Below are 15,217 nucleotides of genomic sequence, written 5' to 3' on the forward strand. Positions count from 1 at the left end.
AAAAGTGAAAAACTTTGTTTACCACTGATGAAACAGACCTCGTCTGTGTCCTTTTAATAGTAAGCTCTTCACATAGCAACGAGCACAAGAAGTTCAGAGAGAACAGAATACTGATCCATAAAAATTGAAATAAAGCTTGTAACTCTCCTCAGGGCAACCTCTTCAGAGCTCAGACCTCTTTATGCAATTTATATGAATTTTCAGTAGAGCCTCCAATATGAAGTTTTTAAGAAAATTACCACTTCTTGTAATACACTTAGTGTTTTCATTTGTTTGCAGTATTTTTTACAAATTTTAAGTAATTGAAAAAATTAAGATAATTGTGCTCTCTATGCTTATTCTCAGATACTGATAATTTTCCTTTAAGCAGGCACAAAATTCTTGGTTCTAAGGAGGAACAGACAAAAAAATATAGCAGTAAAAATTAAAATTTCTTATTTCATACTGGTTAGAGGTGCATTAAGGTATATAAGCTTTAGGGTCAGTATAAGCCTTGCTCAGATTTCTTTAAAAGCATTGGGAGTAATAAAGACTTCCATTTTATCTTCAGTGAAATAATACTGTTGAAATATCACCTCATTTTTGATGTCAGCAGTGATTTCTTTTTACCTCCATGATGTCAAATGGGAATTATTATTATTAGAACGACAGCTTCCTAATGATGCTGTAAAAAGGAGGAACTGAAACTCTTTCCACTAAACATCTATATTCTGCTTTCTCCACAGGGTAAAGCAGATGGGCTCAACCACACACCATTCTTCAGGCAAATCTGGAGGCATGATCAAACACTAAGAAACAGAAGCAGGTTAAACATCCAGAAACAGAGGCAATAATGGCTTTCTTCTTTATATAGTGGTGAATATGCACTCTGAAGAGTCAATAAAAAGGACACTTACACTACAGCAACTCTCCCTGGGAAACATGCTCTGAAACACTCATGATCAATTTTCTCTTCTAAATGGTAAAACTGGCACATCAGTGTCCAGATCACTATCCAGGAGTCATTGCCCCAGGTAAAGTCAGGGAGTGAAAGTCTCATGTGATGGCTCCTGTTCAACTATTGGCCTCGTGTATGGCACACTGGGGGTGGACATATCTGAAATGCTCCGTGCCTTTTTTCCTCACATTTTGTCCAAAGAATAAGTACAGAAAAATGTTGCTTCATATTACACCAAAATAGATGAATAAGTTTGGCTTTTGAGTAAATGATGGGCTTGCACCTTATGCAAACACCTATTCTTGCAGAAAGTGAATAGCAGATGCAAACTGGTGTAATCTGCATCAGCAAATAGGGTATTTTCATTTTCTAATACAACTTGATCAAACATAAAGAGCTACAGTGAATAATGGTTCCCTAACAATTTACATTTACTTATAACATCTATTGCTTCAAAGTAGTTAGCAAAGTCTTTAGGGTGTAAACATCTATGGTGGCTATGAAAAAATATTAATCAAATTGGGAAAATGAAAGTTCTCTATATAAATTTGGGAGATTTTGATATAAGAACAGCAAAACTTGCAAGGAGCCAAGCCATCTGCCAGATGAGGAGGTGGATGCTGCCAGCTTTGCTCTTCTCCCACAGAAAGGTGGCAGGAGCAGCAACCCCAGGAAGCTCCCCGGGGATAAATCCAAGGGGTGGGAAAATGTGTTTTGCTGCTGGTACACTGCTTTGTTTTCCTTCTAAGGAAAAGAATTTTGAAGCAGCTCTTCTACAGTCAGTTGCAGGCCAGTTGAGAGCAGGAGTTCTGGTTTTTTAATTTTTTTTTTTATTAGGTTTTTGTTGTTGTGGGTTTTTTTTTAATTAATTTGTTTTTAACTTTGGTTGTTGTTTGTTTTGGTGGAAGTTCTGCTAAACTTCACACTGTCTGGTCTGAGTACTTTCTTCTTTGCATCTCATTTTGTGTATTCAGGGCAACCATCAAAACAAAGGAAGTATCAGCCTGAGAAAATAAAGTGTGATGCACTGAAACACAGAGATGATTTGACAATATTCATGCACTAGGAAGAAAGGCAGAAGATGAGGTACAGCATGTAATCACAGTTGGCTCTGACACAAACAGCCATTGTTATCTTTGGCAAGTTACTTGATATTTTGGTATGTTAGCACTTTGCAGACTCAGAGAGTGTTGCAAAAGTACATTCATTAATATAAATGACTTTATAAGCAACAGGAAAAAGCCAATTAAAAATACTGCTTTGCACAGGTAAGAACTGCACACAAAGGTGAAAGTTTGAAAAAGGTGGAAATCAATGTATGAGCCTATTGTCTTTTTTGAGCATACTTTTGACAACAGCTGTGAACTGCTGCAAGTGGTAGAGATAAAAAGGTTAATAGTGTCTGCATTTGGACATCTAAAACAATCTTTAAATTATGAAAAAAAGGGGCGGGGGGCAAAACATCTACTGGCAGCAGTTATAAAACAGTGAATTGGGGCAGAGATGCAAGCAGCAGCACCTCTCTGTCCTAAAGCAAAACTTGGCTTTTTGTTCTTTTCTCTCTTCCTGTGAAAGGCATATTCCCAGTCATTAACAGTAAACAGTGGTAAAGAACATTGGATAACTTAAGAAAACAGTGGACTGAAGACCTCTTTTTTTCAGTAGCCATTCCTACCTGGGAGCACAATACCATTCTCCCAATGTGCAATAAGAGGTATTTTCTGGTTCCCTCTGTGCTGAGATCTCATTGCTGTCATCCTGCTCACTGAATCTTGCTATTAACACCACAATGGGTCTCACACTGCACTCTGAGTTCAGTCTGCATAATTAGTGCCGCTTATGAAAGTGTATCAAACATTTTCTGTCTCTATGACTCAGTAACAATTGGTTCTTGAAAGACTATCAAATTTGGTTTGAAACTGCTCTCTGTCCATTTTGAATATTTTATTCTGTATCAGAATAAATCTTGTTCTCACAGTTTTCTCTCACAGTTATATTGGCTACACACTGACTTTTAAAAAAGGAGGCTTCAGAATTGTGTTGCCTAAAAACCAAAATCAAGGGCAATTACTGCTAATTTGGTAATAATATTATCTTTTTATATTCCTTATACTGTGATAATAGAATTAATTAAAATAAAAAATTTCCCAGAAAGCAATCTGTGCTTACTCAATTTTATATTTTCTTTCCTTCCAGAACTCAAAATTTATTTCCCTTTTACTCAGTTTGGAGCAAACCACAACTCTGAGGCCATCTAAAAATTTAAGGTAATGTTTGAGGACAAACAAATCCTGATAACAGGTGTCAGGAATACTACAGCTGCAGTCATTGTGAGACATGATCAAAGCTTGAATCTTTCTTGTACAGAAGACTGCTATTAAAAAGGCCTTCATATAACACTAACTGGTTAATTTCAATAGTTCTACTGCAATAATGAATGCCTAACATATATTAATTTTTCCAGATGGTAGAACAGTGCTATAAATCCCATTTAAAATATGCTCAGCCCTGATTTTTTCTTTTTGAGAAGATGGAATTCATATCTACTGAACACATTCAAAAAGGTTGGTTAATGTATTTAGATGCTGAGGGTGAACCAAGCTTTTCCAGATAGCTCTCCTAATAGCATCTCTCAGTTTTATATCAAGGCCCCAAAATGAAACCCAGTCTTCTTAATCTGGTTGCAGACCATTATTTCTTGAACCATATCTTTATATCCACAAGTAGATACTTTATAAGATTGAGATTGGCCCATTAGTATTTTGTTCTTTTTCAAGTCATGCTGCATCTTTACTAGCTAAGAGACTTCCTTTTGACAAAAAGGTCATCGATTTACATGGGTGAATTCTCGATCAGTTCTTTCTCACTGACAAATTACCTTTAAGTCTTCCCAGTGCTGAAAAGTCTGGGGAATGCATGTGCTGACATTTAGAAAACTCTTCACATAATGCTTCCTGATGTTGGTTTCTTATTCCTTCTTCACTCAATTAAAGAGGTGTGGCAGTAACCATGTGATAAAGTACTAAATTCTGCAGTTTTCTTTCTTCCTATAGAGAAAGGTCAGGATATCTTTCTGGGACAGAGTAAAATACTTGACAGAAAAGATTTGAAGGGGGAGACAAAAAAAAAATTAAGCAAAGCTGTAAAGTGGGATAAGTGAATTTCCTCATTGGGAAGAAGGAATGAAATCTGTCTCTAACACAGGCTGCATCCAAAAAATTGTACCAACCATGAGACTATTCCCTGCCTTCTCTTTCCTCCTGCATCCTATCCTCCTGTCCCCATGAAGTGGAAGGTGGTTTCTTGTAATGATATATTAGGCCCTTAAAAGTGATTTTGGAGTAGGGACATCTTGTTTCTGAATTCCAGGTGAATCTTTAACTTGCATGAGAAACAATCATTTCAATTTTGGATTGAACCAACAGAACAGTATCACAAGGTGAGTCGAATGTAATTTTGTCTTTCTAACACAGTTTTTGTCTCTCTTGCCCTCTTGGATTAATGAAACTAAATTCTGCCAAACCTGCACTTTAGGTGGTCAGCTAAGATCTGCAAATCTTGCCCAACTCCTCAAGTTCTTCTAAAAGGAAAAAAAAGTGAATAAAAGAAGGTATAGCATGAAAAAACCTCACAGTAGAACCATGACAGGCATAAAATTTCAACAAAAATTTTAGATTTCCATCTTCAAAATTGTAATTCAAAGAATTCTAATTTTATGATTTTAACTACCAAATCTAAGAGTACAGTCTCAGAGAATGTTTAATTTTAAATGAGTTTGTAGAAAGACAGCATTGTCAAAAATAAAGAAGAAAAAAGAAAAAAGAAAAAGAAAAAAAGAATTCATGAGGACTACAAGACTAGTTTGTGAAAACACTTTTCTGGAGTTTTAAGTATTATTTAAAATATTTTGATATACCTCATAAAACTGATGTATGAAGTATAGTTAACCAAACTTGCATCGTCCATTACTGAACTACAGAAATTAGATGTGCGACAAACCATCCAAATTTCTAAACTGAACTTACCAAACCAATTGTTTTTTCTTAAATATAGCAATTTACTTATTTTTATGCAGCCTGTCTACGGGAAGGGACAGCCTAAAGGTTTTCTATGATGTCCTTAACTCTGCTGATGGGTGTTCAAGATATTTAATAGCCAGCTTTGTGGGAGATGGAGAGGCAGCAGATGTTGGTTACACCACATTCAGAGACTGCCACAGTGCCAGTAAAAGCACAAGGCAAGCTCCTTGTGTTTGCTTATCCACTTCTGTAATAGCTCATAATGAGAGTGCTGTTCCACAAAAGAGTAGAGGAGTATGCATGGATATATACTAGCACCTCTGATGAGCTGATGAGCTGGAAACAGCTGGCAACTACTGACTCTGATGCTCTTTGATGCTTTGACTACTTAGCTAAGCTTTGTTCAAGAGAGCAGTATCAGGTCATGAAAGTTTGAACAAAGAAAATTCTAGCACAATCTGACGGGCAAGTAAACATGACAAAACAATAATAGGATACTGTAGAAGAGTAGAAAGTGTATCACTGGACCTGAAAAAAATAATTTTGCATTAAAATTAGCTTTGACATATGATTGAGTAAGTCAGAGAGTAGAAAAATTGAAGTTGGGAAACCTTTTAAGTGGACAGAACTGCGACCCTCAAAGGGAGGAAAATTAAAATAAAATAAAAACGAAGATATAATCAAAATTAAATACATAACCATATTTCAATGATGAAAAAAATATTAAAAAAAGATGAGTTCCATTTTCAATGGAGAACAAACAGTAAATCTCCAGCATGTGTCTCAGACAACAGTTGCAATGGTAATGCATTCTGAATTTTGCAGTGAATGGAATTATAATATTTTTTATTTTTATTTTTTTCCATGTGTTTTATCAGCTGACAATTTTATTTCACTGTATTATAAGATTCTAAATTTATTAAACTGAAACATTAACTCTCTAGTACTGTATGCAAACTCTTTTCCTGCAAACCTCTGAGCCTAAGACCATTAAGAATGGGAAATTCTAATTCAAGGAGAGTGCTAGGAAACAATGAAAGGGAAAGAGAGAGGAAGGATTAATCATGTAATCACTTTTCCACTTACACTTTTAAGGTAATATAATTCATGGAAAAAGGCCATTACCTCCATCTTTACGTGTAATTCAGAACTAGTTATATCAGTCCAGGAAGGGACTATAAACAGGTTCATCTCGTGTCAGAATTGTCTAGAGCAGGGTTTCTTTGAGGCATACAGACGTGTAAATTTATCAGTATGTTTTTTGTTACAACATTGCTTTAGATAGAAAATTAGTTTTGACTAGATAAACCTGAATGATAAATCAATTTCATTCTTGGACTGTTTTCACTTTTATGTGATTTTCCTGAGGCAGGGACCACTCATTCTGAAAACTGACTAAGCACCTTGTGGACCACCTCAATCATTTGCAGTCTACAGGAAACACTCACCAGCAGTCCTCAAAGCAAGGCAAAATGAGGATGTGGTTCTGAGCTCAGCAAGAGTTTGGATCAACACTTCACAAAGATGAAAAAATTTTGTCATTGCTGGAGGTCTGAATCCATGGGAGCTGAATACCTTTGAGAGAGCTAAAATCTGACTCATATCACAGACAGCTCCTAGCACACTGCTCCAAATGAAAGATTGTATGCTCATTCAGGGGGGGTTACCTCTGAATCCCCTTATAGGAGCTCAAGGGAGGTGTTAGCCAAGAGCCCTTGCATTTTACAGATGGGAAATTCAGTGCTCTGCTGTATTCTGAAGGCGGGAGACGATGGCTCCTTAGTCAGCCTGCTCCACCAGGATTTCCTGCAGGAAGTCTGCTGCCCATGACCCCAGATGGCACAGGGTTTCCTAAGTGCTGAAGTACTTCCAGGGATCTCAGATGCAGAACTTAGACTGTTTTTCCCATGACTTTTGTTAATGTTATGCAACTATTCTTCCCTGTGGATAATTTCTTGTAGTTGTACATCCATAAGGCTCATGAATATTTCTTAATTTTGGCCTTAAGTTTGTTCTAGTACTGGACTTTTAGAAATCAATGACTAAGATTCCTAAAAGTGACATTTACTACAGTGGTTGAGTTTTATTATGCTTGTCTGATACAGTAACTGACAAGAATTTTTAAACATGGAAGTTCTTAAAGGTCGGTTAAAAAGATGTTCACTTGATCCAAATTTTCTAAAATAAATGTACTGTTTTTCTGGGGCTTGCTGTGGCCATGGATAATGATCCTTCCATAGAACACAGAGTGCCAATAACTAAGCTTTTGAAAAACTGTAAGAGTGCAATACATATTGCTGGACACAGCTGAATTCAGCTAAATACTGCCAGTTACAAAATCCTTAAAAACATAAAAAAGCAGAAGAACTGCACATCTATTTTTACACCTGCCTAGGGCTTGTACACTGTTTATGCACTTTTACTCAAGCTGACTTGCCTTGTGAAAAAAATTGGAAAAACTCTAGTGTTTTATTTACAGGCAGTTTTGTTGGCTTTCATACTTTTTCTTTTTATCCATTAATTGTGTTCAGAAAAAAACTGGCTAAAAATGATATCTGATCTTTCAAAACTAATTTTGCTGTACTTGTGATATCCCAGTTATGGTTTTAAATACTGCCATGAAGCATTAGAAATTCTAAGAGAAATTAAATTGTATTTACATGATAGACATTACCATGTCTTTTGAGCGAAGGGTCTACTGTGAATTTCAAAAATTCCACTGTAATGAGTAAAAACCCCACCTTGTGAAGACAGCTTATATGTCCTATTCTGATATTGGACTAAAATTAGATTGTCAGGAGTCCAAGAGAGAGAATGACAGAGTCATTCACACACCTACCTTTTGCTCCTATCTACATCTGGCAAAAAAGTGAGACTACAAACCACAAAATTCCCTGTGTTTAGCCATTACTATTGCATCAAAAATATCCAGTAAAGTACTCTGTCAATCTAATTTTGTCTGAGCCTGGTGGACCATACCTAATAATGAGAATTAGTTTAACTTCAATGACCTGAAAAAGCAAGATCTCTTCCAACACAAACCATTCTATGACTCCATGATAGAAGAATTAATTAATTCATTAATTCATTAATTCATTCATTCTCCTTCTTCCTCCTAAGACACTTTGGTGTCAATATACTTCCTGGTCTTGATATCTCCCTAGACTTGTAAGCATGAACAAGTACTCAGTGCATTCCTTCAGCTGTTGACAATTAAACAGGACACAGACCAAAACTTGTGATGCCTTATGAATCCATTGCTTTGGACTTAAAACTTCTACTAGCAATTAAAACTTCTCCTAGCACCAGCTTTGATCATCTTGTCCCAGAAACCATCCAAGACCAGGACTCACAGCCACTTGCTTGCGAAGAAGTTATTTCTGCTAGATTTTTACTTCCCAGGTAGCTACCACAATGCTATATTCTTAGAGAATTTTTTGGGAAAAGTGAATTGGGGAACTTTAAAGTTTCTCTAAATCTTCCTCTAAAAACTAAAACAAAATGGTTGTGAAAGCTTTTAAATGAACATTGACAAGCAACTTCTTTAAATACCCACACATTCTCAGACTTACTTTCTTGCACCACTCTTTTATCTTGTATAAAACTTAATGGATGACATATTTCATTCCACAAGTTGACAATGTTAAAAATGTGCTATTCCTTCTAGTTTTAGTATACTGCAAAGCTAGTGATAGCTAAAGGCGCTATGAGCGATACACGACTGAAGAAAAATGAGATTACTGCTGATAAGGAACAAGAGACATTCATATCTTAAAAGAGTCTGAAATCCAGCAAATATGATCCCCAGCAGCAGATGCCCCTCAGACAGACAATGAAAGAAAAATGGTGGAAAAAGTACTCAATGTGGCTCATTGTTTCCTACAGCTGGAATGGCAGCAAAATGGAATAGCCTGCTGCCTGCATGAAGAAATCCAACCTCTCTGGGAAAAGCATAAACCAAAAATTACTAACAGTCTAACAAAATGAGCAGTAATTTTCCACTGTGTGAAAAGTGATGTTACTCTGACTTACCTTCTTTGGTAAAAGATACTTTTACTTTGGAAATGTTGCTCTTTTCTAGACTATGATGCTGTTATTGTCAACATTTATCATAGTAATGATCAATTTAATGGAAGTGCAGTACAAAAGCCAAACCCCAGGCTGAAAATATGTATTAATGATTCTTTAACAAAAGGAATGAGACATATGCAAATGTGAAATAGCTCCTCTCTCTGTCTATTAAGGTGTTCCTGGAATATGAATGAACATAATTTAAAGATGTCAATATTTCATGTTACAGTGCAACCCTTACCTTGTATCCTGATGATTTGATGTGCACTCCTCTCTTGGTCAGTGTAGATTTCATTCGGATGAAAAAAGAGCGCTCTAGAGTGTTGTCAGTGGTTAGCAAACTGGGGTTTGTAGATTCCACTAGAGAATAGAAAAAATACATATACACATAATTTAGATTTTATATTTCCCCTCTAAGTTATCTTTCAGGTGCAATCCTTGAACTCACTAAAAATAAATGACTGATGGATGCTAAGAGTGTTGTAATCAATTTACCTCATTTAGAAAATGTTTATTTAGCAAAAAAGAAATTACAAAAATATACATATACTCAGTATGTCTAATTTTCAAGTAATTTTTCCCATAGAATTTTTAACAGAGATTTGTCTCATTAACTCTTTCTTGCACAATTTAGCTACGACTGGAGTTGGAGGGTATGTCGCTAGAGTGTATGACATTGTTTTAGAAACTGCTCATCACTATTTTGTAAAAGGCAAAGTCTCACTTAGGTAGCAATTCTCTCCTGAAATAGGCTGCACATTCTACAGATTTTTATTCCCTAGTCTCTCCTCAACTGCAGTGATACCTGAGTCAGTGCTGGATTTGTATACCTTGGTTTCCATATTACTGAGGCTAAATTAGAGCCTTTATTATCAATAAAACATTAAACAACCTGAAGGCAAGAATTCTTAAGTAAATGGCACATATTATTATTATTATTATTGTCATCATATCATCAATTTTTGGCGATTAATTAGTCGTTAATGAAACATTTTTCTAGTCCAACTGAAGGGATATTAGTTGCTCACAACTAAGTATAGCTCTCACCTGCACTTCTCCCTCCCTTAACTGCAACCACTTAAATTACTTAAGACTCTCAGTGTAAACCATGATAAAATAGCATCAGCACTGAGGTAATTCTTTATACAATCTTGATGATTCCTATTTTTTAGCCCTGATAATCAACTTATGACCAAAATACTGTTAAGGGGAAAATTCTGGAGCAGTTTACAATAAACAGGCATTATTTGAGATAAAATAAATTTCAATTTCAGTGAGGAATTAACAAGGAACAAAACAAATATTTTTAAATTGTACTTCTATTGTTTAGGAGAACCATACAAACTACTAGTAGAAAGTGTTTCAGTATTTAAAATGCATTTGTTATACAGTCAACAGAAGTGCAAAAACTTGTTTGTGAGTAAAGGATTATATTGAGTTGTCCTTGATTTAATGTGGTCAGCTTGTCTTGTGTTTGTGACATTTCAGCTCTGTTGTGATAACTGACAACAGTGCCCCTTTCTTTAGTGTGTCTCTTAAGATTTTTTGTTTTAGAGAGCATGAATTTGATGTCATTTTAAATGTACAGCTCTTTATCACTCGAGGGAAAAGCAGAGCCATGTTATATTTAGTACTTTCATTTCTTCTGATTAAATATGAATTACTATGAAATTTTTCTCATCATCTAACACACCATAATACGCCAACAGCTTTTTAATACACTGTATAAGCACAAACTTCTGCTCTAAGAGTTTAATTTGCCCCTCTAATCCAATCACATCAACCTTATTTCTCTTATCAGAGATTCCCATTTTGAATTAAATGAGCTCATTAGTTTTAATCAAAAGCAGAGAGATCAAAACTTAAACGTAAATGCTTTAGATCAGAACTGTCAGTCAGCCGTGCAGTTCTATTTTACTAAAACACAAGATCAGAGACCCTTAGAACCAATTTTTTCTCGTAAGGGATGCCAAGAGCTTGAAGATGCTATATCCTTTTTTTTTTCACCCAAGGACAGATTATACATTTAAGGTTAGACTTAATTTAGAGTATTTTTTTTCATCCTGGTGGAAATGGGAAAGTATGCCATTCTGCTGTTGTCTCTTTCACATTTATTGGTGCGGGTCCTTGGAGAGCTGAACAAATGTGAAGCCATCACAATCCATGCAACAAACCTGTCCTCAAAAAATTCAGCTCTGTTCAGCAATATCACATAAGAAATAAAACTGAAGGGAAAGGTATTTTTCAGGGTGTGGGACAGTGAAACCCTGAAACAGCAGCCAAAATCACCCAGATAGCAGCAGTACTGGTAAGGTGAGGACCATAATTAATTATTATTTTTATTGTACAGTACGGTGCAGTAGTTAAAGAGTACATTAAGAAGCCACAGCATGGGTGCTTCCTGCTGTGTGAAGAAATGCTAAAATCAGCTTAACAAGTGTAGCTGTTGCAGTCCAGCACATTATACTCTAGTACAGGCAGTAAGTACAATATGTCCTCCTGTGTTCTAATGGTAATTACCTAAACATACAGAATTAAACACACGACATCTTATGCTCAAAAAAGGATCAGGCTGTAATACATATGCAACATTCCCAAAAAATGGAAATTAAAATTTCTCTTTCATACACAGTTAAATGAAAGAAAGGATAACAACTGACATACCATAATGTGTACTTGGCATTGACATTTTTTAGGCTCATTTAATCATATATCATAAGATTAACATCATTTTGCTGTTATTATACTATGTACAAACCTATACATCTCTATGTGAATATTATAAAGTGCACATATTTTATCCAACAGACTGGAACAGCGTCATACAAATATGTATTCTAAAGTGTTTGATTTTTTTAACAAAAAGTATCTGAGAGTGTATGTGTGAGATGGGATTGGTTACCTAAAAGTCCAGAACAGCTTATGAACAACATGAATTTCTCTCAAGAGAGAACCATTAGGGCTGATACTGCAAATCTGCATTCAGAGTTGCACCCACCCACAGTAGGTACTATAACAATGCTGATGGTGATTATGCATGCAGGATTTTAAAAACAGGATGTGCACAGAACAGCTCCATCGATGTCAGTGAGAAGTGCACAGGAATATTTGGAATATGGTCCATTATGAGTTCTCAGGAGATGGTTTTAAACACCTTTCAAATTTTTTTTCAAGTATGACAAAGCAGACTTGCATTCTGAGGAATATCAGAATGAAACTCTAGAAATTAATTTTTGATTTTTTAAAAAAAAATAATCTAAAACCTTTACCAAGCCTGATATAAACAAGGTCCACTTGGCTTATACTGTAGAAACAAAAGGCATCTTTTTACACTGAAAAATAAAGCTTCTGGCTTGAATTTACTGAGTTTAAATGTACTGTTGAGTTATAAACTTCTGAAACTGTGAGTTTAGAATGCTAATTATGTGATAAAAGTCAATGCTTACTGCATGTGAATTAAAGTATTTTACACTGTCAGACTTAGAAGTAGAAAAAATAAGTCTGGGTTGTCTTTGCAAAGCAGGTAATTGTGTACTCTGTTGGGAAAGCACTTGCCTTTGTGTGCCCTTAAACATCTTCAGCAGATACTACTAAAGGAATAAACGTCTTCTCTTTCTGCTCCCAAAGCTGATAATGCAGGATGAGATTTCTAGACACAAGGAACGCATTTTCCATTTCAAAGTGAATGAAGCTGCAATCTACTGTACCCATACAGAAGTGTCACAAATGTTAAAAAGCTCAAGTAAGAGCCACAGAGGCAAACGGGAAGATATGAAAGAGCAGCCAATTCACAAAACTGTTTTATTGTCTTTTTAACTTACTGAGATTAGCTCTGTTGGTCAGAGCACGATGCTAATAATGCTAAGGTTGTGGGTTTGATCTGTGTATGGGCCATTCACTAAGGAGTTGGACTTGATGATCCTTGTGGGTCCCTTCCAATTCAGAATATTTTGTGATTCTGTGAACTATTCCAAGCACTTCTTTGTGAACAAACCCTGTATCTCTGATCTCCCAATGGGCTTTGCTTTGGGAATGATCTTGGCCCCAGACAAGCTGGAAGAATTCTTCTGATTCTTCTGATGGCACATAAACATGTCCATCACTGTCTGGAGGACTGAGGTCCATGGCTCTCATCCTGCAGGGTTCTGCAGAGCTGCTGTATACCTCTGTGTGTGCAGTCTGACTACTTTAATGCTATGGAGCAAAGCAATGTAAACCAATGCAAATAATTGCTCCTACAGAGCAATAGCACAAGTACTGTCCCTATGAGTGATTCACAAGCACATTCAAATTTAGATAAACAATTTGTCCCCCAGGAAAAAAAGAAGTTCCACATTTGATTTATGTCTTAAATAACAAAAAGCTGCTACAGTAGGCTGCATAATGTTCACCAACTTCTGGGCTTTTCTCTTGACAAGCATTAAAAATAATTGAGAGGAGAAAAATGCATTTTTGCATGCCAAATAGAGAAAAAATAGGCTTCTCATTCTTAGGAAGAAAGGAAGTTATAGAGGGAAAACCAAAAACCAACCAAGGAATTTGAGATTGGTGGAAAAAAAAAACCTTTATGTTTTAACATAAAGGATTTTCTGGATTTTGTAGCATTTTAGGAAGGTTTCACCTGGCTTTCATTTCACTTCCTTGAAAACATATGTCCATACGTTTTTAAAAAGACATTCTCAAATACCAACTATACAGCCTGCTCTTAAAAGAGAAACAAAAAAAGAGAACATGCAAAACAGTCAGAAAAAGGGAGATCTTTGCCTGTTGTCTTCTACATTTGCCAACCTCTTCTCACATTTTCCTAAAGTCTTATAAACCTTTGCATAGGGAACTGAGAATCATTATATTCAGATAAATATATAGGTAATATAAATCTATCATTTGCAGTTGGACTGGGTGCAGCTTTTAAATGTTTCTCTTTCTTCTGTGCAGTTTATTGTATGTAACCAGGCATTAAAAGACAAAAAAAAATTAACCTTGAGTACTGAACTGCCTTTAATCAGAAAAGTGACTCACAAAAAATCACTATTTGCCAAGATCATTCTCTCTCACTATCTTACAGATCAAATTTGATCATTTTATAAACTAAAAGATAGATTTTCACAACTACTAACCCAAAAAATAAGAGGCAAAATCTACAAGTTAAGACAATTTATTTCCAATAAGTGCAAGTTACTATACTTAGCAATTGTGCAGATGAATGGTTTTAAGTTAAGTTGGTTCAGGCTGATCACAGGCTGAACATGGGCAAGTAGTGGAAGCTAAAATTTGTTCTAGAAAACTGCTGAAGATTTCTGGACTACTTGGATGAACCACTGTGGCCTATTTATGGACATTGGGAGCCTGCCTGGAGACCAACTAAAGAGCACAGAACTAGCAGATCTACAGGTGCTCTCTCGGTCTCACCAGTGTGCTCGGCATCCTGAAAAGTCAAGGACTATATGAACTACTTATTTAACATTTTGGGTGGCAGAGGCTCATTCATCCTTCCAAAGCAATTCTGTTTCTAAAAGGAGGAATTACATTTTTGCTGTAAGCTGTCCCAGTTATAAACAGGAACTTGAAATGCTGAATAACCAGATTTGGATCTGAAATTCACGGTACTTTTAGGTGACTGGGTAAAACTCATAAAATTTCTGTCTTGTGATTTTCTGTAAAACTGAAGAAGTCAAGAATTGGACCAGATTTTAGGTGACTTAGTTCCATTCCTTCCTTTATATGGGGGGAATAATACTGGAAGCTGGATAAGGCATCACTCAAAAGGGGAAGATTCAGGACAGCTCTTTCAAAAAAAATGAAAGAAAGATGACTTCTTATAAAGAATTTATATCTAGGTAATGTTTTCAGACAAGATAATAAACTGTTCTTTTTGATCACCCTACCTCCAAGATTAAGACAATACACTTTTCATGACCCATAGGCCTATTAGAAATTCAAAGGCATATAAACTTTAAATGCTATCAGACTTCTGTTGAAAGTCAGATCTTTTAATGGTTTTTTATCAGTTGGGTTTTTTCCCTACTCTTATCTCTCCAAATTTTCCAGATCCAAAAACTGATGGTATGGCCTAGATTGTCTTATGCAAAATCCTTAATTTTTTGCAAACAATTTGACATTGAAGCATTACATGTAATATATTTGTTTCATTTCCCTCACAATTTTTAAAGAATATGCTATATATATTTAC

At 35.7% G+C, this 15,217-nt stretch overlaps 1 protein-coding gene across 8 annotated transcripts in view; it reads right to left on the reverse strand.

Annotated features, from left to right (window-relative positions):
• The window catches only part of NPAS3 (neuronal PAS domain protein 3), a 594,914-nt gene that overhangs the window by 45,541 nt on the left and 534,156 nt on the right, over positions 1–15,217 (reverse strand). For all 8 annotated transcript variants that reach the window (XM_039705452.1, XM_039705451.1, XM_039705456.1 and 5 more), the window contains one exon: positions 9,269–9,387. In XM_039705452.1, the coding sequence (XP_039561386.1) occupies positions 9,269–9,387 (119 nt within the window). The remainder of the gene's footprint in view (positions 1–9,268; positions 9,388–15,217) is intronic.

The sequence above is a fragment of the Passer montanus genome, unplaced genomic scaffold, assembly GCF_014805655.1.
Source record: "Passer montanus isolate IOZ18808 unplaced genomic scaffold, ASM1480565v1 scaffold18, whole genome shotgun sequence".
Taxonomy (NCBI): Eukaryota; Metazoa; Chordata; class Aves; order Passeriformes; family Passeridae; genus Passer; species Passer montanus.